Here is a 23,500-nt window from a genome sequence, read left to right as displayed (position 1 = left end):
CCCACCACTTTGAGAGGTAAGTTGGGTAGTTGGAGGATAGGTAGGTACCCAGGAGTGAGGCACAGGGGGCCGCAGGGCACCGGGTGCATGGGTGCCTTTTGGTGTCGGGAAATGTTACCCTCTGTTGATCGCGGTTGGGGGGTCCCTGGTTCTGAGGCGGAAGGCGTCGTCAGGAGCGTCGAGGTGGGTCCTTGGGTGCCGGATTCAGGGTCACAATCGCCGGAGGGACGTCCTCGGGGGTCTTTGTCCACTCCAGCACAGGCCAGGCTTGGCGGGTGCAGTGTGCGCAGGGTTCACGGTTCCTGGCTGATGCCAGGGGTTAGGTACTTGCTTTGAGCAGAGCCACTGCTCGTGGGAGTCCCAGATGCTCAGAGTCACAAGGTAGCCAGGTCCTCCGGGGTTTGTGAGGTTGCTGGCTACAGGAGGTGCCGGGAGTTAGCAGGAGCGGGTTCGAGGGTCGACAGGCCAGTAGGGCTGGGGCCAAAGCAGTTGGTGTCTTCCTCTTCTTAGCAGCTGCACGGCAGGTCTTCTTTCTTCTTGATCTTCTTTGCTGTTTTGGAATCTAAGGAAGGAAGGTTCAGGGTGCCCCTAAATACTAAATTTAGGGGTGTTACAGGTGGGTAAAGGGCAGGGACCACTGAGTCCCTGTCCTGGGGTGGGTACACCCCCTATTCTGCCACTCTCCTGTGGGAGGGGGGCAGTGGCCTAATCCTGATTGGGTAGGGCTCCCCATCTTCAAGATGGTGAGGGCCCGGAGATGTGCTTCACCCCGCCTCCCCCACCTGAGGGGTGGGGTTGGCAGGGCTGGCACATCCCCTGTCCTTACTTGGGGTTTCCAACCAGTCTTCCCACCGGAGTGGGGGGTTTTAGAACCAGTAGGGGCCAGTTGCTGAGTACAGCAAGTGGCCTGGAGAAGCTCACAAAGGCGGCATGCCTTTGAAGCTTCCCCTGCCCATCCTGGGGGAGGAGACCTAGCACCTCGCCCAGAAGGTGCATTGTTGCAGGCCCAGGAAAGCGGATGGCTCTCTACCCAGGTGTCCAGCAACATGTCTGCTGTGTGGCAGCCTAGGCAGCCCCTCAGACAAGACGTGGATTGTAGGTTAGGTTCAGGGGGCATCTCTAGATGACCTCTGTCGTGCATTGTACATTAAATCCCACACCAGTGCGTGTTTAATGTGCTGAGAAGTTTGATACCAAACTTCTCAGTCCTCAGTGTTGCCATCATGATGCTGTGGAGTTTGTGTTTGACGAGCTCCCAGTACCATATACTCTTAAATGGCAGCACTGCTCTTACAGTGCCCAGGAATGGACCTGGGTACTGTAGGGGCACAGGGCTCATTCTCCTGTGCCCACACCACTGGCATAGGGAACCCAGCTAGAGGGGTGGCTGAGGTATGCCAGGGCAGTGTAGGTTGTGGGCATGGCACACAGGGATGTGTGCCATGTCAACTCTGTTTTGCCTTGTACCCAGACACTCAGCCTGCAAGGGCAGTGTGTTAGTGTTAGGGTACAGGGCCTCTAATGGTGGCACAATAAGTGCTGCAGCCCTTAGAGGCCTTCCTTGGTCACAAGGCCCTGGGTACCTAGGGTACTATTTACCAGGGGCCGACATGTGGCCAGGGTTTGTCAATTTGGGTTTTAGGGAAGGAACATAGGCCCTGGGCCCCTGATTGGCAGGAGTCCAGGGCACACTCAGTCAAAGTACATTCAGCAATTCAGCAAAAAGTGGGGCATACCATGCAAGAAAGATGGCACTTTCTCACACATGGGAAACCAAGAATCTAATTGGCGGAGTCCTCCAGGGATCATCTCTCAGCCCGACCATGCTAAATGTCTGAGACCACTCACTATTATCGTCCGATCCTAAGGCATCACCATTATCTCCTATACCGATGATACCCACTTCACCCTCTCCCTGACGGACAAGACAACCACCACCAGAACCAACTTCATCAACTGCATGACATTGGTAGCCGAACAGATGAGAACAAACTGCCTGAAGCAAAACTCCGACAAAACGGAAGCACTGTTTTTTTCAACAAGACTTCACTATGGGAAACCAACTGGTAGTCGACACAACTAGGACCAACACCTACACCCACCAGTCACGCCAGGAATCTAGGGATCATCCTGGACAACAATGTCAGCATGACGCACAAGGCAAAGCAGAGTGGGCTCCCTATATTAGCTCTGAATGCGTCCTAATCCTTTTATTATTATTATTTTTAGTCACTCTGCTAGTGACCATGGCTACAAATCATTGCAGAAGTAGGCAATGCTCATGCCGTCCAACATAAACAAAAGGCAATAGCAGAGCTAATATTCTCAAAGGTGAGACCTATTGGCTTTGCCAACACTTATTAGGTCTCGGTACAACACCTGTGTGATTCTGAGCAAATCAGTTAATCTAACCAGGCTAGAAAAAGAAACCAAAAATGACATTTGGAAAACAAATCTCTCTCATAAAGACAGCAATTACTGTCATGTCTTAGTAAACACGCATTTGAAAGCAGATAACATCTGTTGTCAAAATAAACATCCAAATCAAAGGAGAAAAAGGCTTATTTGAAGTGTGTGTGGGCAGCAAATAAGAGTGACAATGAAGCCAATGAATGTAAAGCAGTGGACGGGTTGCAAGCCCCTTGTTGTATACAATAACCCATTGCAAGTGAAAGCCCATGCACTGTTGCAGGCGAGACCTAAAAATAGGGTTAGAAAAAGGAGGGTGAAGCACCATTACCCACTTCTGCAAGCTGCCACTGCTAGCTAATTTCTACAACAACAAAAATAGGTCCCATCAATATCTACACTATCACTACAGAGCAGCTGAAAACAATTTGAGGTAAACACCTACCGTTTTCACTGCGAGTCCTCCTCTGGGATGAGGTAGTTGGGGCATAGGTTGAGCTTGCTGTTGCAGGTTGCTCTTGTGAATCCTTCAGAGAAAATATAGATAATTATACAATGGCACAAACATTTGTAAACTCAATTTTTACTTAACAGGGCACCAAGCTGTTTCACAAAATCATTGCTGAACAGTTACTGATTTCTATATGTGGCACACAACATATAATTAATTTACCATTATAAATGTAGTGATACATCATTTAATAAAAAGAATGAGGCGATACATTTTAACTATGAAATAAGACAGAAATTGTTCAAGTTTCGTGGTGCAGTGATGAGGCTTGTCCATTTGTAAACATATTCGGATGAACCGAGCAATCTGAATTAAGAATATTGCCTGCTACAGCCCAGTCACAACCCCAATCGTAAAGATAGAATAAGCAGGCTGCAAAGAGTTTTTCATCTGAAAAGTATCTTCTGTACTCATTGTTCTGAAATTTCTATCCATATAAACTTGTGGCCACAACCTGTACTTGGTAGCAGAAATTAGCAAAATGCATTTAAATTAAAGTCACAAGAGCACAGCAAGTCTTCAGACTCTAATGTCTACTCCTCACTGTGCCTCAAATTTCATTCCTTGGTAAGCAGGTTAATATTACACAGTAAAAAGTTGTGGGCATAGCCAGCAAGTCAAGTATTCGGCACAATGTAAGACTGTCACTACTTCGATGAGTAACCCTCTTCTAAATATACCCTTAAATCGCTGCATTGGAAAAGACCCAAAAATGGAACAGAATTCGATGTGGCGAAAAGCACCATAAGAGGCAACTATCCAAAAAGCCCCGTCGAGTGAGTAGCACTTGCAGAGAGCATGGTGGGTTGGTGAGAGACAAAGTAATGTCCTCTATAGCAGTCCCAGTTCTAATGAAGCGGAGGGAATGCCATCCTGGAGGACGCTGGTAAGAATACCATTGGAAACACATAAGCAATTAATGCTTTTTCAACTATGTTCAAAGTCTAATGTTACTAGCTTGGAGCCCATAACACCCTAGTACCTGCAGTGAATTTGAAAGATTTTTGGGGGGAAGGTGTAATCTTAGGCACCCATGGACAAAATAGACAGTGGTGCACATTGATGATAATTCCACACTATAGTGAACAGTTACTGAGCCAGCCCTCCATTAGAAGCAATAACATTTCTTCGTGAAATAGAATAAAACCGGAGTCTTGTCCTTAATTTTGGGAATTTTAATCTGGAATCCTTGTTTTAAAAAATGACAGTCAAGTTTATTTGGGAGCCTTCAGGATCTCTGGTGTAACTCTTAAGTTGCATGAGGATTGGCTAGACTTAGGTCAATAGATTTCTTTTGGGGGAAACATTTTATTTTCAACAATAACAGACTTCACAATTGAGCCTTGATTTAAAAAGTTAAATCAACCAAGTTCTGTTGTCTTGCCTTAGTGAGGTGCCGTCCTGGGACCTGCCCTTTGATCCCAGATTGATCCTGCTCCATAGTACGGAGGACATCGGTGGGAATCGTTATAAGCAACACCTACTGTTCCTAGCCCATACGATCGCCAAGAGGGACGTAGCCCAGTTATGGAAGGGAACCTCGCCACCGACAACAGGGAAGTGGCGAAAAGAGTTGGATAACTGTATGGGTGCGGAAGTGGCGAGATTTCAGGCGAGGGTCTGCCCCCGCAAACATAGAAAGATCTGGTCCCGGTGGGCTACCTATCGCGGCATTGATCTCCCTCCTCATCCCTCGCAATCCCCATAGGAACGGTCTCATGTGAAATTTGTGAGCCCACAGGTACGAATTGCTGTTTCCCCATCTCGGCAATAGAAAATATAGTTCCTAGGACAATGTAAACAATGTACTAAATATCATACAAGAAATGAGTTCAAGATCATAGATATATAAAAAGCTTATTTTTAATCAGGAAAATACCTAAAATTTAAAACAAGAGTCAACTTAAAGATTTTAGTTGATCTTAATGACAATACATTATCTTGTTAAAATCATATCAAGACATTTAAGTGGAAAAGTTATGATCTTCAACGCGGCGCCTTTGTCAGGTGTAGCCACAAATCAACTTGTCAGATGCACTACTGTACGTTGCTATATATTTATATATATAGTGGAGACCTCAAGATGAAGGAGTCCCCAAGATGAAGAAGTACTTGTCGTTCTGCTTTGTCGAATGATTGACGTCAGAGCATATGATGTAAAAGATGTTTACTTCTCTATCCGGTTGATGTCGCTCTATTAGCAAATGTTTCCCCATCTTGGTCACATGTGCATCTTGAATTTTGCTTGCCTTTGTAGGGTGGGTGGGGATGTCTGCGTGCAGTTCTTGGTTTGTTTTCTTATGTTGAGTATACAGAGAGTAGCCATTGGGCCCCACAGTGACATTTGTAGGTAGAACTTTAAGGGGTAGCACAATGGCTTGGGTAACTATAGCAGAAAATAAATGAACCAACCAAATGCACGGTCTCTCATCCCTGCACAGTAAAAGGCATTTAAGAAGGAATGAGGATGTCAAAGGCTGCAGACAGATCTAAAAGCATAAGGGCACTTAGCTGTGAGCTGTATATGGCGGTCTAAGTCTGCCCTTACAAGAGATTCAATCAGATGGAGTATGTGGAGACCTGCCTGAGCAGGATCAGAAATGCCATTACCTTCACGAAAACTGGAGAACTTGAAATTTACGTATCTTTCAAGAAATGTAGTGGGGAAAGGAAGAAGAAGCATTTGCTTGCTATTAGGTAAATTACAGGGCTCTGCATTTGGCTTTTTCAGCACTGTTTACCACGGCTGGTTTATCACCGATCAGAGCCAACAGCAGCAACCTGGGGCTACCATCAGTTACCCACCACAGGCGACTTTAAGCAGTCATCTCAGCTAACAGTAGTCAGAAATATAGGTCAGAGGGAATGCCCCGACCTGGGACACTACAAAATAAAAAACAGAATGGCAACAGATTGCACCATGCATACCAGCTCAAAACAGGAGCAAGCATGTGTGCACTGCCAATTCGGTCGTGTCCCCTTTGCCCCCTCATCCCTACACAGAAAAATAAACAACTACTTTAAGCTTATCAAAGAAGGATGAGCCCTAAACAACGCAAAACATACTTGTGAATGGTGCACCAATGTTAGCCTTCAACTGTCAAAGTCACATTTAGAGCAACTTTGCCTTTAAATTATGACATGAAACTTATCATGTGCTTGAAATAATACAACTAGAAAGTTGATGTTACCTAGGGGACATTTGCTTAAGCACAGTTTCTCCGTGTGCCTGGATTTTGTGACGACAATTCTTGATAAAGGGGGGTGTATGGGGACTTGTCAAAGAAAATATGTTTTCAACTTAACGTTTTAGGCTATAAACAAATAGGGAAGGAGGCCACTAGGTAGCCAACTAATCATCATGCCACAACTTGAGTTCGATACCTCTCCTACACTCAATTATATGGTAGGTGGTTCGTTTACAATATTGTGACCAAACATAGATACATTGTAATAACAAAACCAGAATCTGGCTTGAATTTGGAATTTAAAAATGTCCACTTGAGTGACCCTAAAACCACATGAAAACGTAAAAGGCAGTTCACTTTTTATGGAGGGAAGGAACCTCTTAGAATTACCTATACGGTATATGCTCACCTTCACAACAGACTCGCTTTCCAGTAAACTGGAGTCTTTCACAGAGGAGCACACCACAGAAGATTCTAAAAAAAAAAAAAAAAAATTTTTTTTTAATGCAAGTTAAAAAATGTATGTGAACAATGGAATTTAAAACAGCTGAAAAAAATAACTTTTATTTAGAGTTCGAAACAGCAATTCAGGCAATTATTATACGGATGTTAAGAATGAATTACTGCAAATGACCATTAGCGGCCTAATGTATGAAATAGCGCATCAGCACTGGCTTCTTCCTGCTACTGACGACATACATCAAGCACTGGAATACACACACACTGTTCTGATCAGTTACTTTCACCATTTAACTATACTCAACACCCTCTCAAACTTTTTGATCCCACTTACAGTGCTAGATAGCACCCCTATGCGTGTAGGCCCCATTGCCAATGTATTTCTGCTCTTGAAGAATATTTGCATGCACTTCCATTTCTACCCATGTCATATGTGCCAACACTGCTACTCACTACATGAGAAGGTCTTGTCTTTAAATGGAGAGGGAAACACCAGAACCTAGACTAGGGGGGGTACGTATCTTGAACCTTTCGTAGAGATCCCCATCCTGAAGAATACCATTGACCCTTCTGGGCGGCGAATGACGGCAGAATCATGTTGATGCGGCAGATAGGGTAATGGGATTGCAACTTTCCCATATAACCTCAATTTGAATCTCGTTTTTAATCCTGCAAGTGGAATCCATAATAAAGTTGGCGGATACCCACTTAGACAGTCTTAAAATGTTCTCTGCTTGAGAGATCCCTATTCTAAGATTTCTTTCTTTATTCTTTTTTTCTCAGTACTCCTCTCTGGATGTTGGTCTGCACCAGGGAGTTGTAGCGGCCCTATGATGAAGCATGCCACTCATTGATTTGGTGAGGGCAGTATTTACACTCCGTCGGGACTCTTTAAGAAGGTTATGATTTTTTACTTCTTGCCTATCTGTTAAAACTTAGGGGATTCTGGTGTTTCCCTCTCCTTTTAAAGACAAGTCCTTCTTGTGTAGTGAGTAGCATAGTTGATGGGAGAACGAGGGAATGCTCAATCTCTCTTCCCTTCATTTTTTCCACTCTTATACGTGCCAACACACCTGTCTCAGCAGGGTTAATCACCATGTTTTATAAACCACATACAGCTTTATTTTAGCTGTCTCCTCCCTAAAATGGCCTCCAAATCAATGCAAGCCAAATAAATTCCTCCAATTTATTTATTTATTTTAAATGTCCCTCTTTCTTGCTTCCAAATGTTGGAATTATGCCATATATGGTGTTTTACTTCCCTGTGCTCAAGGAGAGAGCAGGCCTGTCCGGAAATGTGTGTGTTCTGAAAGAAATGTGTACTTGAAGTACCTATGGTTCAAGTTCAAATGTCAATACTTAATGTGTTTAATAGACAGGACAACTGTACTTACCTGATAACTTGCATTGGTGTAAAATGCATTTGGAAAAAAACAAAACTATTAACGAGTCTAATAAAATAAATCAGGCATTTTCCGCTTACTTTGGGAGTGTTGGAAAGTGGGGATCCAGTGAAATATGGAGGTCATCTCTCTCAACCTGCCATCATTTAAGCACTATGTTTACAGCTTTAGGCATGCCACTTACAAATCATCGACATCATGCGTTTAAGTCTAATTAGTTTAACTGAAGACAACAGACCCTTTAACATTGAATGTCTTAAAGTGCTTGGTGCACTGCTCCCCTGGCTAGGTTTGGCGGCTCCCAAGAGAGCCACGACGCACAGTTTGGAAACCACTATAGGCTTAGCTCTTCGTGTTAATCTGTCTGTCAATGGTGCAATCTGATCCAGTGCCTCAGATATCCAACCTTCCACTTGCACATTGGCTGTGTCAACATAACTGTCTAGCACAGGACGATTAGCAGCCAGGACCGGAGTGAAACTAGTAGGGGTCACCTTAGCCCATTTCCATGTCCCGACTGCTGTCCAGAACCAGGGACATGTAAAGATTTAAGAATAGGAATCGCAAAATGAATAGCCAGGTGATCAGACCACAGGAAGGGGAAAGGAGAGTCAACCGCTAGATTAGGCAAGTTAGAAAGAAAATTGCATTGAGAGTGCGTCCAAGCCTATGTGGAAGTAGACTGACTGAAAAATCTTAAGACCTTCCAAGTCCTCAAACCAAGGTGGCAGCCATGGGGCACATAGTGTCATCAAAAGAGAGATTAATTTCTCTGATGACTGAAGTTTGAATAGCTCAAGACGAGTGGTGCAAAGCATCAACCAGTGATGTAATGAAGCTGGATGCCGAGCCTAGAAGCCAATAAATCAAAATCCCAGAAATAGAAAAATTGCTGGAAAAGGTTATGGAGAAAAAGGCGCCTCACAACCTGTGATGGTTAAATCGGTGAATGTGCATAGCACAGGCTGTTTAAAGATAATGGCAATTCCACTCCCTCTGAGATTGCCTATCCGGCCTTGCAATCGGGAAGACATGAGGAAATGGCTGAGAGAATATCTGGCGCTGAATTTTCAGTAAGCCAAGTTTCTGACAACAACAAAAAACGCACTTGGTGCATGGTCTACATGAAAGTAGTACATTTCAAACGTATGCTGGACTAATAAGAGGCACTCAAGGGGGAAAGAATGGGCCGTCCGAGAGGCATGAGAGATAGTGCTCACCTTTGAGCTGGGTGTCAGTGCGATCAAGAATACAGATCCGCACTTATCACAAGATAATGCTGCACAAGTGAGATCCAACATATAATGACATGCATGCAGTAAAATGGCCACCAAGTTTCACATTTGCACACCCAAGCGCCACCCCAAACCTTGGGGCTGGTCTGACAAAACTGCCAGGGCTGCTTTAGGTTCCTAGTCCGGCCCTGCTTTTGTTGCAAGCCTGAAGCCCAAAATACAGGTCTTACTTTTTTCCTACTTTGAAGAGCTGTGAAGTGCTAACCACTGTAGTACAGATTGACTAGCATCTGAGCATTATAATGGAGTTCTCCAGCAGCCTCACCACCACACCGATGAAAGAAGAGAGAATACAATGGCAGATACTTTTCACATGAATCTTTAGAAGATTCAAATGCATACTCAAAAAAACAAAAAAAAATAACAAAGGAAGATTTGATATACCAGGATTCATGTTAGCCAATGACGACGAAATAAACCCTAACCCTGAATATACTTTCTGGTCAGATTCATAATTGCTTTAATCCTCACAACAAGCAAAGCTAAGTTGTCAACCCCTACCTACTATGCATACATCAAGCATTTAAAAGACTTGCATGCAAGATAACTATCAAGTCTTGACATCTCTGGGAGTTCTTACCTTGTTGACTGACTGTTATTAAGTTTTTAGAAATCATTGCATACAATCTCCTAGAGGATAAAGAAAAAGAAACGTGTTATACAGCATCAGAATAGTGAAGAAGATCAGCAGAAAAGAGAACAGATACACAACGTGGACACATAGGTCTGCGAAAGGCATTCATATATCACAAACATCCGCAGCAGTTCGTATCTTTCCCCAATAAAACCCATGCTCATGATAGAAAAAGCTATATTATATATATATATATACACACACACACATACACATACATAAATTCCAATTAAATGACACTAAAATAATTTTGCACAACAAGCAAAATAGAAAAGGAAAATTCTAGGACGTATTTACTCTCAGTTAATATGCGAAATAGCCGTTTTGAAATGTGTATTGTAGTAGTGAGCCTCAAAAGCTTTAATAAGTTTATAGATGGGTCTATAAACAAAGAATCAAAAACAGTCTTTATGAGCTTCCCGATTTAGAACATTTTCCAGGATTATTACATGAAAAAACCATGCCCCACTTCCTAAGCAAAATGAACTGTCTTGTCCACTAATCTACATTCATTCCGATTTTATATTATGAGCGTGTATTTTTCCCCAAAAGGAATTCACTTGAACCTAAAGATTTATTTTGGGATGTGCTCAACTGACTCATTTCTTGCCCCTTAACATTGAGGCCATTCTATTTTTTCACTCCATGATTTGTACACTCTACTACAAGAAACAAGATTCAACATAGTATACTGAAGGATTTTAAATTATGTTGTTGTGCTAAAAGAAATCTTTTGGTTTATGGTATTTGTTCAAGAGACTACTAAAACCTTGCAAAAATTGCTAATAAGATACAAGCTGGTACTGCGACTTTAAAGAAAAGACTGCAACAATAGCTTGAATTTTTCAAGAGACAATTATAAATCAGATGGGGGGAAAAAGTAATAACGCCTGAAGTTACTAGAGCATCGATGAAAAAAGCATAATGGAAAATGCACTAAGAGAACAAACCGAAATACGTAAAAAAGTTAAAAGCAGAATAAGATTGGCTCCTAAAAGCACAAGAATGGTGTGACATGCTTCACACCTTTCAGAAGTGGGTAGCTGTTCAGACCCCAAGTGTGTTGATAGTTTACATTGTAAAGTATGAGGAAACATAAACAGGTCAGATTTAATATGAACTACCCAGTTTTTTTTTTTAAAGAAATTTTGATCCGCACTCAAATGCAAAACACAAGTCCATCCAATTTGTATATTTTTAAATTGTTCTTTATTTTCATATTCTTTCTTTTAGTAGCCTTCCTAGTAGCCAACGTGTTTCGTCCTGTTTAAGGACTTCTTCAGGGCTACAACATGAATAATAACTATTGTTAAAAGCCTTTACCATAAAAACTTTTTTTTTTCTTTTTTTTAAAATACAGTCAAATTTACAATTATAATTGTATTAATTCGATGCAAATTTACATTCCAAAAGGTTCATAGATCTAATCCACCAGGCACATAGTCCTTCATAAAAATAATAACATAAGTACCATGTGTATCAGTATGGAAATTAGACAGTATGGGAAACTCATATAGAGTACTGTCAGACGATTAATAAAAAGACCATACTGGAACAAAACAGACTTCATTTTTTCATTTTTTACATTAAAATCATATGCTCATGCATCTTTCTTTTAGAGAAAAGGGGAAGTCCTATGTTTCATTTCCTTGTCACCTTTCAGAAGTGGGTAGCTGTTCAGACCCCAAGTGTGTTGATAGTTTACATTGTAAAGTATGAGGAAACATAACAGGTCAGATTTAATATGAACTACCCGTTTTTTTTTTTTTAGCTCTTCTGGTGGTGGGGGGGTCCAATGACAAGTTTATAATAAAAAAATCCAATAGTGACGGGGGAAAAATGGGCCAGGCCAATCTATTCATTTTACATGGTTGAAAGAAAGCTAAGCCTAAACACATGGGTGTAAGTAGTTATATTAGGATTTTGTGAAAACAATAACAAATAAACTCAAAGATGAGTGAAACTAGGACCAGTCATTGAACAATACCCCAGAGAACAGCAAAGACATGTCCCAAAGGTAGTTTGAAAAAATATACACATTTCACAGCCCCAGTGCACAAAAGAACGGTAAATGGCACTACCCTGAATGCGGCAAATCACTTTGTACCATAGACTAAGCGGTAATATGCATTGCTACAGACAGCACTGTAAGACAAGCCAATTGCTAAAAACTACATCCTTAATAGCATTAACATTCTCAGCAGAAAAACACCACAAAAGAAGAGGACAGACTTTCAGTACATTAGGAAGCTAGACTTGCATGTAATCACAGGAATGTCCCCACCCCGTATGTCATTTACCTAGGTTCCTTTACAGAAAAGTTCTGTACTCCAAAAAGTTCTCCGAGCAGATCATTAGAGCAGTGGACAATATGCTGCTGTCTCTCATCGTACAGCTGTTTGGCCATAATGTACTGACCAAGATAGTATATAACCTGAAATACAAGCGCAACGCGTCAACGCTTGAGAGAAAGCCAAGTACAGTGGCGAGCGCACAATAAGGCAACAGGTGTAATCAATGTACATTGAGTGCGCCATGATTAAAGGCAAGGACAACCTACCTCCTTCATTGTAAAGGTGTCATTTTGAGCACCTGCAAACTTTAGTAACTTCAAGAGCAGGGGTTTGGGTTTAACCTGCACAGAGATTTACAGAGGTTAGCAAACCAATAAAACCCACACAAGCACCCAACGCTATCCACTATTCTATTCCCAGAGGTCTATGTGACTGGCCCAAAGCACAGTGAATTAGGCAACAGGACTAAAGATAAATACATGAAAACATGGAAAATCATAGTTATTTAAATAAATACTACTGGTCCGAACTAGCACACAATGTGAGATTTGCAGATGTCAAAGTAAATTAATTATTATAAAAGTGATGATCAATCTGACAACAAATCAAATATCACACAAACTTCATGCATTTAAAAACACACTTTTAAAAACAGGACCTTACCAGCGCCTCGTGCTCCGAAGCCAGCATAGAAGTGCTTACGGAGCCTGCGGCTTTAGACATTTTGGTATTGCACGGTTGCCTACAATAAAATAAAATAAATTGTTGTTTTCAACCATAAGACAATGGGGAAAGATGGAGTCAGCGCAGAGCAGCTGCTGGTCAGAGGCTGAGCAGCGGAGAGCGCAGTCAGCGAGCGCCAGCGACATGTTCTCTCTCACTGCCATGGACTCTGCAGCAGGCTGTGGCTGAAGACAAACGGAGGATCCCCAGCTTTACCTAAAATAAATAAGGGAGCAGTGGATAAAGTGCTGCAGTGTTTAGAGTGCTGCGAGGATGTCGCGCCGCAGCTTTAAGTACAGAGCGCGGAACAAGTCGGGGCTAGACCCAGCGGGAGCGCTGCAGACATGTCTGAGCATGACCGGCGGAGGGGCGGTGACTCACTGGCAGCTGCTTGACTCAGAATCGCCACCGCAGCACTAGTACACTGCCATGGTCTTTCTTCGCTCTGCCCGGACCTGGGACCCTGCCTGCTTCCCCTTCACCCTGCTAGCCGGGAATCTACTACCTCACACTCGGACACCCTGCGACCTACTCACATTTGCCGGCAGCCTAGTACTAACTACCTCAACACATGCTGTCCTTGCACGCTGCTGATGCAGTTTAAGTCTAGATCCAGTGCCTAGACTAGACTGTGGACTGGCTAAGTGCCAATATAATACCCGCTGCCTCTGTAAACTGCTCAGAGTCGCACCCGCGCTGTACTCACTGATGCCCGCTGCCCCCGACTACCACCCCGAACAGATAAATATAGTCTGCCGTCTAAACCCACCAAACGAGGCTCCTTGGTAGGCCTCGCTTCAAGCCCCGGCCTCGCGCGCGGAACCTCTCAGAGAAGGATGTGCATCTGTCAGCTACCGCCTCCAAGAAAGATCGCGGCTGTGGCCCGGGCCGTTCCTCCTAGTAACCAGTATACTGACGCACTTTCAATCCCGCGGATGTTGTTGTTTAATCGCTTCCCATCGGCTATCTTCGGGTCTCCTCCTTCTTCACTCACGCTGCGTGAGTTTCTTGCTGCACTTCCCGCTCGCAGTGATCAGCGTCTCTGTCCCACGAACAGACCAGACCGAAGCAGCGGCATGCCGAGCTGGAAGCAACGGTGTTCCGCCGACTCGTTTCTACTCTGCTTAAGTCTCGCTTGAGAGGGAAGTTGTAAAGTAAAACACTGAAGTTCCCACGCAAGTTATGTCACCAGCCGGAACAAGCATTGGCAAAGCCAATTATGCCTCGCCTGTGGGTGACAGTTATCTGCATAGTCAATGTCTTCTAGGCATGTTGGTGAAAGAAGATAGAGCGCGGTGACACTGCCAGCGCTGCGTCATAGCGCCTTTTTCCCTTTCAGCCATACTGTTGGCTGTCATAACATTATTTCCTAACTGTCAGTCATGTTGCACAGCAGTTGCGCTGCTGTACAACATGGCTAAAAGGCATTGTCAATGCCAATAGCTCTTATGTAGGCAAGTTATTTTGGTTTTGCCAATGGTTGTTACAGCTGTGGTGTGAGTGTCGCCCCCCTACCCAGTGCGTATGGCAGAGGAAGGCTGAAGATGAGCCTCCGGTCTCCAGAATATATATTACCTACTGGCGGTCGCCAGTAGGTAGTTATAGTTAGGACCACGTTTCCATAGGAAAACCTCAACATTCTATTTTGAATAACTTTGGCGCCGGTCGACGAATCCTCGCGAATTTCTCAAAATAGGTGGGGCGCTACGCTCCGCTCCTACCCTGAAAGTCTCGGGGGGATCCGTCAAGCGGGGGCTGAGATAAAAGGGGGGTCCCAAAACGCGTTTTTCCCATGCATTTTTCCATAGGACCTTTAGAACGAGCTACAGCCCGAACGGCTGAACAGAATTACTCAAAATTTGGCAGAGAGGTAGTCCCTAGGTCAAGGAAGTGCCTTTTGTAGGTTTGGTGTAAATCTGTTCAGTAGATTCTGAGAAAATAGCCTTTAAATCAATATATATATCTGAGCCCGCTTACGGTACGCTTACCGTACGCTTACGGTAAGCGTACGGTGGCGTGCGCGAGCGCGATTCTGATTGGCTCTTAGATCTTAGTAAACATTCGAATCGGCCGAAACCAGGAAGCGGCGGCCGCCATTTTGTGTATTTCACTCTGAAAAAAAAGAGTGAAAACAAGGAAAGGGGGCAATGAGGAGAGTTACAGACCCCCTAACATTTGTAAGGGGGTCAAAGAAGGACAGAAAAGTACAAAAAAAACATTTATTGATTTTAAAAAAAATCACGGGGTACGCGTACGGTAAGCTTACGGTAAGCGTACGGTAGAAAAAAAAAAAGAAAAAAAAAATGAAAATCAGATTTAAGTGTTTAGATATTAGGGGGCTCTAAAAAGAGCCGTTGTGTTTATGAAATGATTTTTTAGTGGTACCTACAAGTACCGATGCAGAGTCTAAGGTTCAAGAGGAAGACTCTGTTCCCTTCATCATTGAAGTGCACACCATCTCCTCTATAAATGTCTTGCATGTCATAACGCAAGTTGTTGTGGTAAATGGCACCCATACCATAGTCACGGAGGAAAGCAGAAACAGATTTATTGACGTGCTTTCTTGCTTTGTCATCGCACCGCGTGCCCACCGTGCGTGCACGGCACTAACTGCGTAAAGTGGGCGCGCGGTGCGCGAAGCGCACCGCGCGCTCACTGTGCGCGCACGGTGCGCGAAGCGCACCGTGCGCGCACGGAACGAACTGCGTTAAGTGGGCGCGCACGCCACGAATGGCGTAAAGTAACTTAGCATTTAAAAAACCGTACAAATTCACTGAAAAAACCATAGGTTTCACACACGTTATAGTTAGGAATTAGCATTTAAAAAACCTTGCAAATTCACTGAAAAAACCATAGGTTTCACACATGTTATAGTTAGCGGAAATTTTACTGATAAAAAACCAATGAAATTCCCCCGTTATAGTTAGTGCAGGCAACTATAACTCACGCGACCGCAATCTTCTGCTGATGACATATGTGTCTTTATGAAAAAAAAATATTTGTAATATATGTATAGCTAAAAATGTATGGAAGAAGACATGGGCAAATAAGTGTCTAAATACAGTATTAGCATCAGCAGAGGATTGCGGTCGCGTGAGTTATAGTTGCCTGCACTAACTATAACGGGGGAATTTCATTGGTTTTTTATCAGTAAAATTTCCGCTAACTATAACATGTGTGAAACCTATGGTTTTTTCAGTGAATATATATATATATATATTCCACAGCAGGATCCCAGGTGCGCGCACGGTGAAGAACCTGAAAAAAAAAATATTAATAAATACATAACTTAGCATTTACAAAACCGTACAAATTCACTTAAAAAACCATAGGTTTCACACACGTCACCAGCAGAGGATTGTGGTCGCGTGAGTTATAGTTGCCTGCACTAACTATAACGGGGGAATTTCATTGGTTTTTTACGAGGGAACTGTCCTGCTAACTATAACATGTGTGAAACCTATGGTTTTTTAAGTGAATAAATATATATCTGTGAACAAGATCGCCGAGGAGCGATCGAAACGCGTCAGGGCGGACACTTGCCTGTTTTACTTTGTGGTGATGAGGAAAATAAAGAACTGTGAAAGGGTTTGGATGTTTTGGAGGCATTATTGAGGTCCGTACCTGCTTCAAATCCCCCCTCAGTGTAGAAGGAGGGACAGGACTTGTTATATATATTACAATGGGCAGATGAGTGACAGAATGACTTCTGCGTCAGTAGTTGCCCCCATGCCCACTGTGATGTCAGCACGCTGCGAGGCTTGTTGATGTCACCGATTCCCCACCAGAGCGCCAAAAATGAGCAGGTGAGTGCTCTCTCTCTTGCTCTGGAGAGGTAAAAAATGCCTTAAACCGAGTCCCCACATTTTAGGAAATCCTCGTTGGAAAGGAAAGAGTCAGTCTCCCTTTTCCAATAATGCCCTTCCGAAACAGTTTTTGGGCCTTATGCTCAAAATGGGGTTAGTGCTCAAACCAAGCTTGCAGTGCTGCTGATCTACGTGCACTTTTTGGGTAACAGCCATGTTCATGAAGAGAGATCTTTTTTTGCTAATGGAGTATATGCTGCATTTCAATCACAATTATGCTGTGTTGCCTCAGAAACATCCAGACCATGACAGGTTGCAGTGGCGGCCGCCACAATGAAGAAGTGGTGAGGCGGGTGGATGGGCCACAGGGGTGCGCGCACTGGGGGTTTTAAAAATAAAAAATAAAAACTTACTTGGAGCTGCCACCTGCCTTACCCATTGCGCCCCATCCTTTCTGGTCCCAGCAAGCACTGGGCAGCTTCACAGACTCCCTCTGCAATCTCCGCGCTGCTCTCATACCATGAGAGCAATGCAAGGATTAGCCTGAGTGGGCTGGAAAGACGCTCTGCTCAGACCAGGGAGTCTGGGGGTTTCTCCAGCCCGGCTGTTCAATGGAGCCGGGCTGTAGAAACCCAAGTGCGCATGTGTGTTTTGGTCAGCCTGAGATGTCCGTCCAAACACATATGCGCACTTAGGAAGTGCACATAGCACTCTTCCTCCACGTGCCCTGCCCTTCCGTGCACAAGCTATCTCAGTGCCGGCAGATGAAAAATAAAACAATGCTAGAACATCGTTTTATTTTTCATTAGCTGGCTCTGAGCCAGGCAGTGGGGCAACGCTCCTCAGCCATTGCGGAGGAGCCGCTGCTGACAGGTTGTTCAAAATTCGGTCTGTCTTCGAACATTTTGCCTACCAAGTTTCCAGAGGGTTTTGCTCCTGGAAAGAATATAGCCTTTGATGAGTCCTTGATCCTGTACAAAAGGCAGCTGCTGTTCAGACAGTAAGTAGATTGACAGCAAACAAGCTTGCTATGGCAGCAAGTTGTACATGCTGTGTGAGAGCTCTACTGGCTATGTAAACAGCTTGACAACTTCTATACGGAAGTTCAGTGAGCTGTACAAAGCTGGCACTGTGGCATGCAGTGGCGGCTGGTGACTTTTGAAATTGGTGGGGCGTAAAATGAGTTATACTGCACGGTAGCGAGCGAGCGCAGCGAGCGAGCCTGAACAACCTAAGGAGGGACAAATGGTGCATTTACAAGCAAATTTGAGAAAGCAGAAAGGTTAATAAAGCAATTGTGAAAGTGCAAGGGAGGGGCATACTAATTAAATAAGCAATCGGACGGTGGATCGGAGGCCCTCCCATGCAAATAATACCAGCCACAGCACCTGTTATAATATTAGATTTATTAACTGTCTGCCACAAACAGTGCTAACTTACTTAGGTAACAAAAATGTGGACTGGAGCACTGATGACTGAGTGAGTAGTAGACTATCCGATCGAAGTTGCCGGCGGTGATTATATTGACTCGTGTCGTGTCACGCACCCAGGCTCGTAAAGCGGCCTCTTCAAAGCAGATGCCTCGACTCGAGTGAAATGACATGAGGCCTCAGCTTCCGGTATCCTTCGTGCTTAACCTCACAGTCTGCTGCTGTTATTTGCTGATAAGGACACCCGAAGCTGAGGCCTCATTTCACAGTTAATGCTGCTTCCGTTTCAATACTGACTGAACACCTAAAACTGCTGTGCTGATTATTAATCAGTGATTAATGCCCAGTGCCACACCACACACTGCCCAGTACAGAGTTCTATACACTCGTTTGTAGGGGAATGACTCCTGATGGGTTAATCATAATAGCCGACCGTGATCTAAAGACGGACGGTAATTAGCCCGCATTTTCTCTCCACATTATCCGCCGTTGTCGGAGTCTGTGCCTTGGACAGCCTGGAGGTCAAGTCACGGCCCAGACACCACCACGTGCGCACACAAAGGCCCCGCTGTGCGAGGGAGGGGCATACTAATTAAATAAGCAATCGGACGGTTGATCGGAGGCCCTCCCATGCAAATAATACCAGACACAGTCAGCACCTGTTATAATATAAATATTACATATATGAACTGTCTGCCACAAACAGTGCTAACTTACTTAGGTAACAAAAATGTGGATTGGATTTGGAGCACTGACTGAGTGAGTAGTACACACTACTAGTATCCGATCGAAGTTGCCGGCGGTGATTATGATGACTCGTCGTGTCACGGACCCATGTCTCACACAGTTAGTCTGAGTAATCTCTCCTCTCTCTCCCGTCTCCTCTAGACTACTCGTGCCCGGCGCACACTAGACTAGGGTCAAGGTCGGAGGATGACTTCTCCTGATTTGCCCAGCATTAATTGCAGAACGGCCAATCACTGCATGGCTTAACAATAAGCCATTACAGTTATTGGCCGTCCGTTGCTATGTTGGGCGGCCCTCCATCCCCCGCGGTGCCAACTGACTGGCTGTGTATGTAAACCGCGCTCTACACGAGCAGCGGCAGCCAATAGATGCTAGAGAGCGCTAGGATTGACGTGTGTGAGCAGGCAAACTCGCCGCTCATTTTGCGACTACTGGGGACGGCAATTTCGGCCCAGCCCCCTGTCACCGATATGTTTGTTATAAAATTGTTATAGAAAGCATTGCTGGCGCATGTTGGATTCCTGGCAGCCGGTCAAAAAGTACATGCGCACTGCTGTCGTCCCACAGCCGCAATCACTCTGACAGTGCGCCCCGCTCGGCTCGTGTCACATGACGTGACGCCGCCGTGCGACTCTCGTGAGCAAAATAATTAATAAATAATCTCTGAATTTGGCAATATTTTCAACTTTCAAACTTTAAAAAAAAATTATTTTAAAAAAAGTTTGAAAGTTGAAATGGTGCCAATAATAGGTGGGGCAACGCCCCACCGCCCTAATGGTAAAACCGCCACTGGTGGCATGTGATACAGTTCGTTGACGCAGCAAAGTAGTCCCACAGGAGCTTGTTGGTAAGAAGTGATGTGTATGTGCTCACTAGAATTCATGATGAGGGTGTTTCCACAATCACGGTTTGGGGTCAGATGGCCAAAGTTCACAGGCCACCTGTATACTTGATTACAACAAGTACATGGGCAGTGTGGATAAGAATGACCATGTTCTTCAGCCATACAATGCGAGTCATAAAACTTGCATTGGTATAAGAAGCTGTTTACCCACCTGATCTAGATGGCAATATACAATGCATATGTTGTTTATCTTCAGACCACTACAGGAAGACTCATGTCTTTGCTTTAAGTTGACCGTCATTGAAAGTCTTACTGCTACAGTAGCAGCAGCCCGAACTTCATATGCTCTGGAGGATGTGGCAAGGCTGCAGGATCAACACCTTTCTGACCAAATTCCTGCAACAGGTAAAAAGTACTCAACCATGTCGTTGTTGAAGAGACTTTTTTATGGAAGGAAAAGGCAGGAGAATCAGCATTACTGTTCCCAATGTCCATCTCAGCTAACCCTGTGTTTTCCTACATGCTTTATGTTGTGCCATACAACAGTGAAGTATTGGGAAATTGACTGAGGTAGTGCTGCCGTAACATATACCTTTCAGTGGATGGGCATGGATTCCTACCTTCCATGGGCCATTACTTCCCTTCGAACAAAATATTTTTTTTAAAACAAGGCAACTAGGGGATTACAGGGTGGTATTCCATGCGTACCCATTTGTGCCTTGCGTGCCCACTTGTGTGGCTGGGTCTAGTGCCTGCGACAGAAACCGATCAAACGGAGGAGCAAAACTTGCATGAGGATGTATGATGGTTCATGATCTACTTGGGAGAAGGTGCCTGTTGTAAATATGTACTATCCTCAATGTATTCGCTGATTTTTCCCCTTGTATTAGCCCTTCCTTTGTGTCCGTTCCTATTCTCCTGTTGGAATTCTTATTGTGTTCTAAGCACCTGCTTCGAATCATAGCTGGATTCCAGACGAGTCAGTTGGTGTCTGGTCAGCTGGAGCGGTGCATGTTTTACCTACGCTCTCACAATGAATCTACTATTCAACCTCAGAAGACTTCAGCCTTATTTCTACAATGGCTTACCACATTTTGGCGACGATCTTCAGTGCTGACCAGACGAGAGTGTAAATCTCCGACAGAGCTTGCTGAGCTGACATCGCGTAAAGCGGCACCCTCCACAAGAATCCACGTTGTACCGCACTTTCGACGACTTCCTGATGCTACGTTCATGATCGGCGTATCCGAAGAAGATTTGAGGAAAAATCACGAGATTTCGGAACAGTGCTGACGTCACTCAGCGAACCGTGAGTCAGTCACTGTGCATGCGCGATCCCTTAACGCTGTGTCGTTGCCAAGCAATGGTGTTGTAGACTCGTACGTCGAGCTTTGCCATTGTTGAGTGTTGCTAGGCAGCAGCATTAGCCAACTACAGCGCAGCAAAGCTTCTGTGCGTGGTTGCACTTCAACGCATCGCGTAACCTCTTGACGTATCGACGCTCTTTCTCTACGTGGGGCAGCCATTTTAGTAAAGGGAATCGCATTGAAGTACAAAGTACTTTCATTTCGGCATCGAGCTTTGATGTGATTATGCTAACGCTCACACACATAATAACGTGGCGCGCACAACGAGAATACAGGAAGCTTTCACTCATCGCGGTGTGAAACATTGTGAGCATGGCAAAATAAATAGACTACATACAATAAGAAATAGACTCTTCGGCATATGATACATAAGTGAAGTTAATCTCACACACTGGTAATCTCACCAATTGAAAAGAGTAAAGGAAGACAAAAGAAAGGGAGGGCTATTTACAACAGTATTGTTTATTATTTTATTACCCTGGTCATATTTTGTTAAAAACATATAACTATTTTAAAACATAATTCAATCACATTCCTAGTATAATTGATGTTAGGATTTGTGTACTAAAATTTTATTTTTCCAGGATACGTTGTCTTGTCTACAAAACTACACTATGACTCAACAATCTAGTCAACAAGTCACTGTGTCTTTACCTCCACAATTTCTCAGTGAACCAGGTACACCGTCAATCTCGTGGGAAGACTGGATACTCATGTTCGACAACTATTTAGACGCCTTGGATGGACAGGAGGAGTTTTCTGCTAAACGTAAAAAAGCGCTATTGTTAAGTGCTTTGGGTAAAGAAGGTCAACGCGAATTTCAGTATCTTCCCCAAGCGCTACAGGCCAGTGGTCAGCCCATGCCTAATGAGTACAAGGAAGCAATAACAAGACTAGAAGTAAGGTTCGGAAAAGAGGAGAATCTGGTCATGAATAGATACAAATTCTATACACATAAACAGCGCTCTGAAGAATCAATTGATGATTTTGTAGCACGCCTTAGAGAATTATCTGTCAGATGCAATTTTGGTTCAATGAGCGATGAATTGATACGCGATCAGCTAATAGTACAGTACAACAACAGGAAAATTCAAGAGCGATTGTGGGAGGCTAAGAATCCATCACTGAAATTAGCAATTGACTTAGCCAAGGTTGTAGAAGAGTCAGAAAAATGCATGAGGGAGTTAGAGAAATATAGTTCTCAACAAGTTTCTGTGTCGGTTTTGTCCGAGAAGACAAAGAATGAGTGTGAGTCTGGGAATGAAGAAGCTGTTGGTATAGTAAGGTCTAAGGGAAAAAACATTCGAAAGAAAAGTAATTTTGTGAAATATCCCAACACTAGATTTTGTTCAAGATGCGGTAGCAATACTCATAGCTCGGATGCAAAATCTTGTTTTGCTAACAATAAGGAATGTCTCAAGTGCGGGAGGTTAGGTCACTTCTCAAGAATGTGCAGGAGCAAAGGTGGTAATACTAATGTGTCTGTGATTGAAGATAAACATATAGAAATGAGGCGAGAAAAGGACAAGATTTTGATTGTGGATGATTGTGATATTTATTGTTGCAATGAAAAAAGAGAGAAAAGACCCAAGGCAGAGTTTTTGGTCAATGGCCGCACAGTAACCCTGATGGTAGACACCGGTTCAAGACACACTATCATTCCAGAGTCCTTATTCAAAGATGAGTGGGGTGACATAGTTTTGAAGGAGAGTGATATCTCTCCAACTGGGTACCAAGGTGAAAGTATAGATTTACTACGGTACTTTGATGCAGATATCCACTTCAAAGACAGGTCAATTAAAGGCAAGATATATGTTGCCATAGATGGACCACCAATCCTTGGCTGGATCCATCAATATGATCTGCATATAATAGTAAATCCAAGAGCACCCGACCAAGTAATGGTTGTAGATGACCACACTCTTAGCAACATATTGTATGATGCCAGAAGTGTGTTTAGAGATGAATTAGGAGAATTAAAAGAGTATGTCCATAAGATTGTTATTAAGACAGGCACCATCCCAGTACAACACAAAGTAAGAAGAATTCCACTATCAGTCAAAGATGAGGTAAAAAAAGTAATTGAAGAAATGTTACAGGGTGGTGTCATTGAACCTGTTGAGGCCTCTACATGGGTGTCTCCGGTTGTTATCATGCAGAAGGCGGATGGCAAAATTCGGTTCTGTGTGGACTTAAGATCTCTAAAGAAATATGTGGTGGCAGACACTTTTCCTCTTCCCAACATAGGAGAGTTAGTCTCTACTTTACAAGGGGCGAAGTTCTTCAAGAAATTAGATTTGAAAAGTGCATACCATCAAATCTGTCTTCATGACGATTCAAAGAATTTAACAGCATTCATAATCACAGAGGGAACATTTCAGTTCACAAGA

At 43.7% G+C, this 23,500-nt stretch overlaps 1 protein-coding gene across 3 annotated transcripts in view; it reads right to left on the bottom strand.

The window, feature by feature from the left end:
- Positions 1–14,049, bottom strand: part of MDM2 (MDM2 proto-oncogene) — a 108,638-nt gene extending 94,589 nt beyond the window's left edge. The window contains exons 1-7 of one of the 3 annotated variants that reach the window (XM_085653475.1): positions 13,686–14,049; positions 12,857–12,935; positions 12,460–12,534; positions 12,200–12,333; positions 9,846–9,895; positions 6,518–6,582; positions 2,855–2,936 (exon numbers count right to left, since the gene is read on the bottom strand). In XM_085653475.1, coding sequence (XP_085509601.1) covers positions 2,855–2,936; positions 6,518–6,582; positions 9,846–9,895; positions 12,200–12,333; positions 12,460–12,534; positions 12,857–12,916 — 466 coding nt within the window. In that variant the 5' untranslated portion in view covers positions 12,917–12,935; positions 13,686–14,049. Of the gene's footprint in view, positions 1–2,854; positions 2,937–6,517; positions 6,583–9,845; positions 9,896–12,199; positions 12,334–12,459; positions 12,535–12,856; positions 12,936–13,132; positions 13,248–13,685 lie in introns of those variants that run through there. The other 2 variants (XM_085653478.1, XM_085653476.1) reach the window with 2 other exon arrangements.
- Positions 14,050–23,500: the final 9,451 nt, after the last annotated feature.

The sequence above is a fragment of the Triturus cristatus genome, chromosome 4_1, assembly GCF_964204655.1.
Source record: "Triturus cristatus chromosome 4_1, aTriCri1.1, whole genome shotgun sequence".
NCBI lineage: Eukaryota > Metazoa > Chordata > Amphibia > Caudata > Salamandridae > Triturus > Triturus cristatus.
This window is presented reverse-complemented; position numbering and strand designations above follow the sequence as displayed.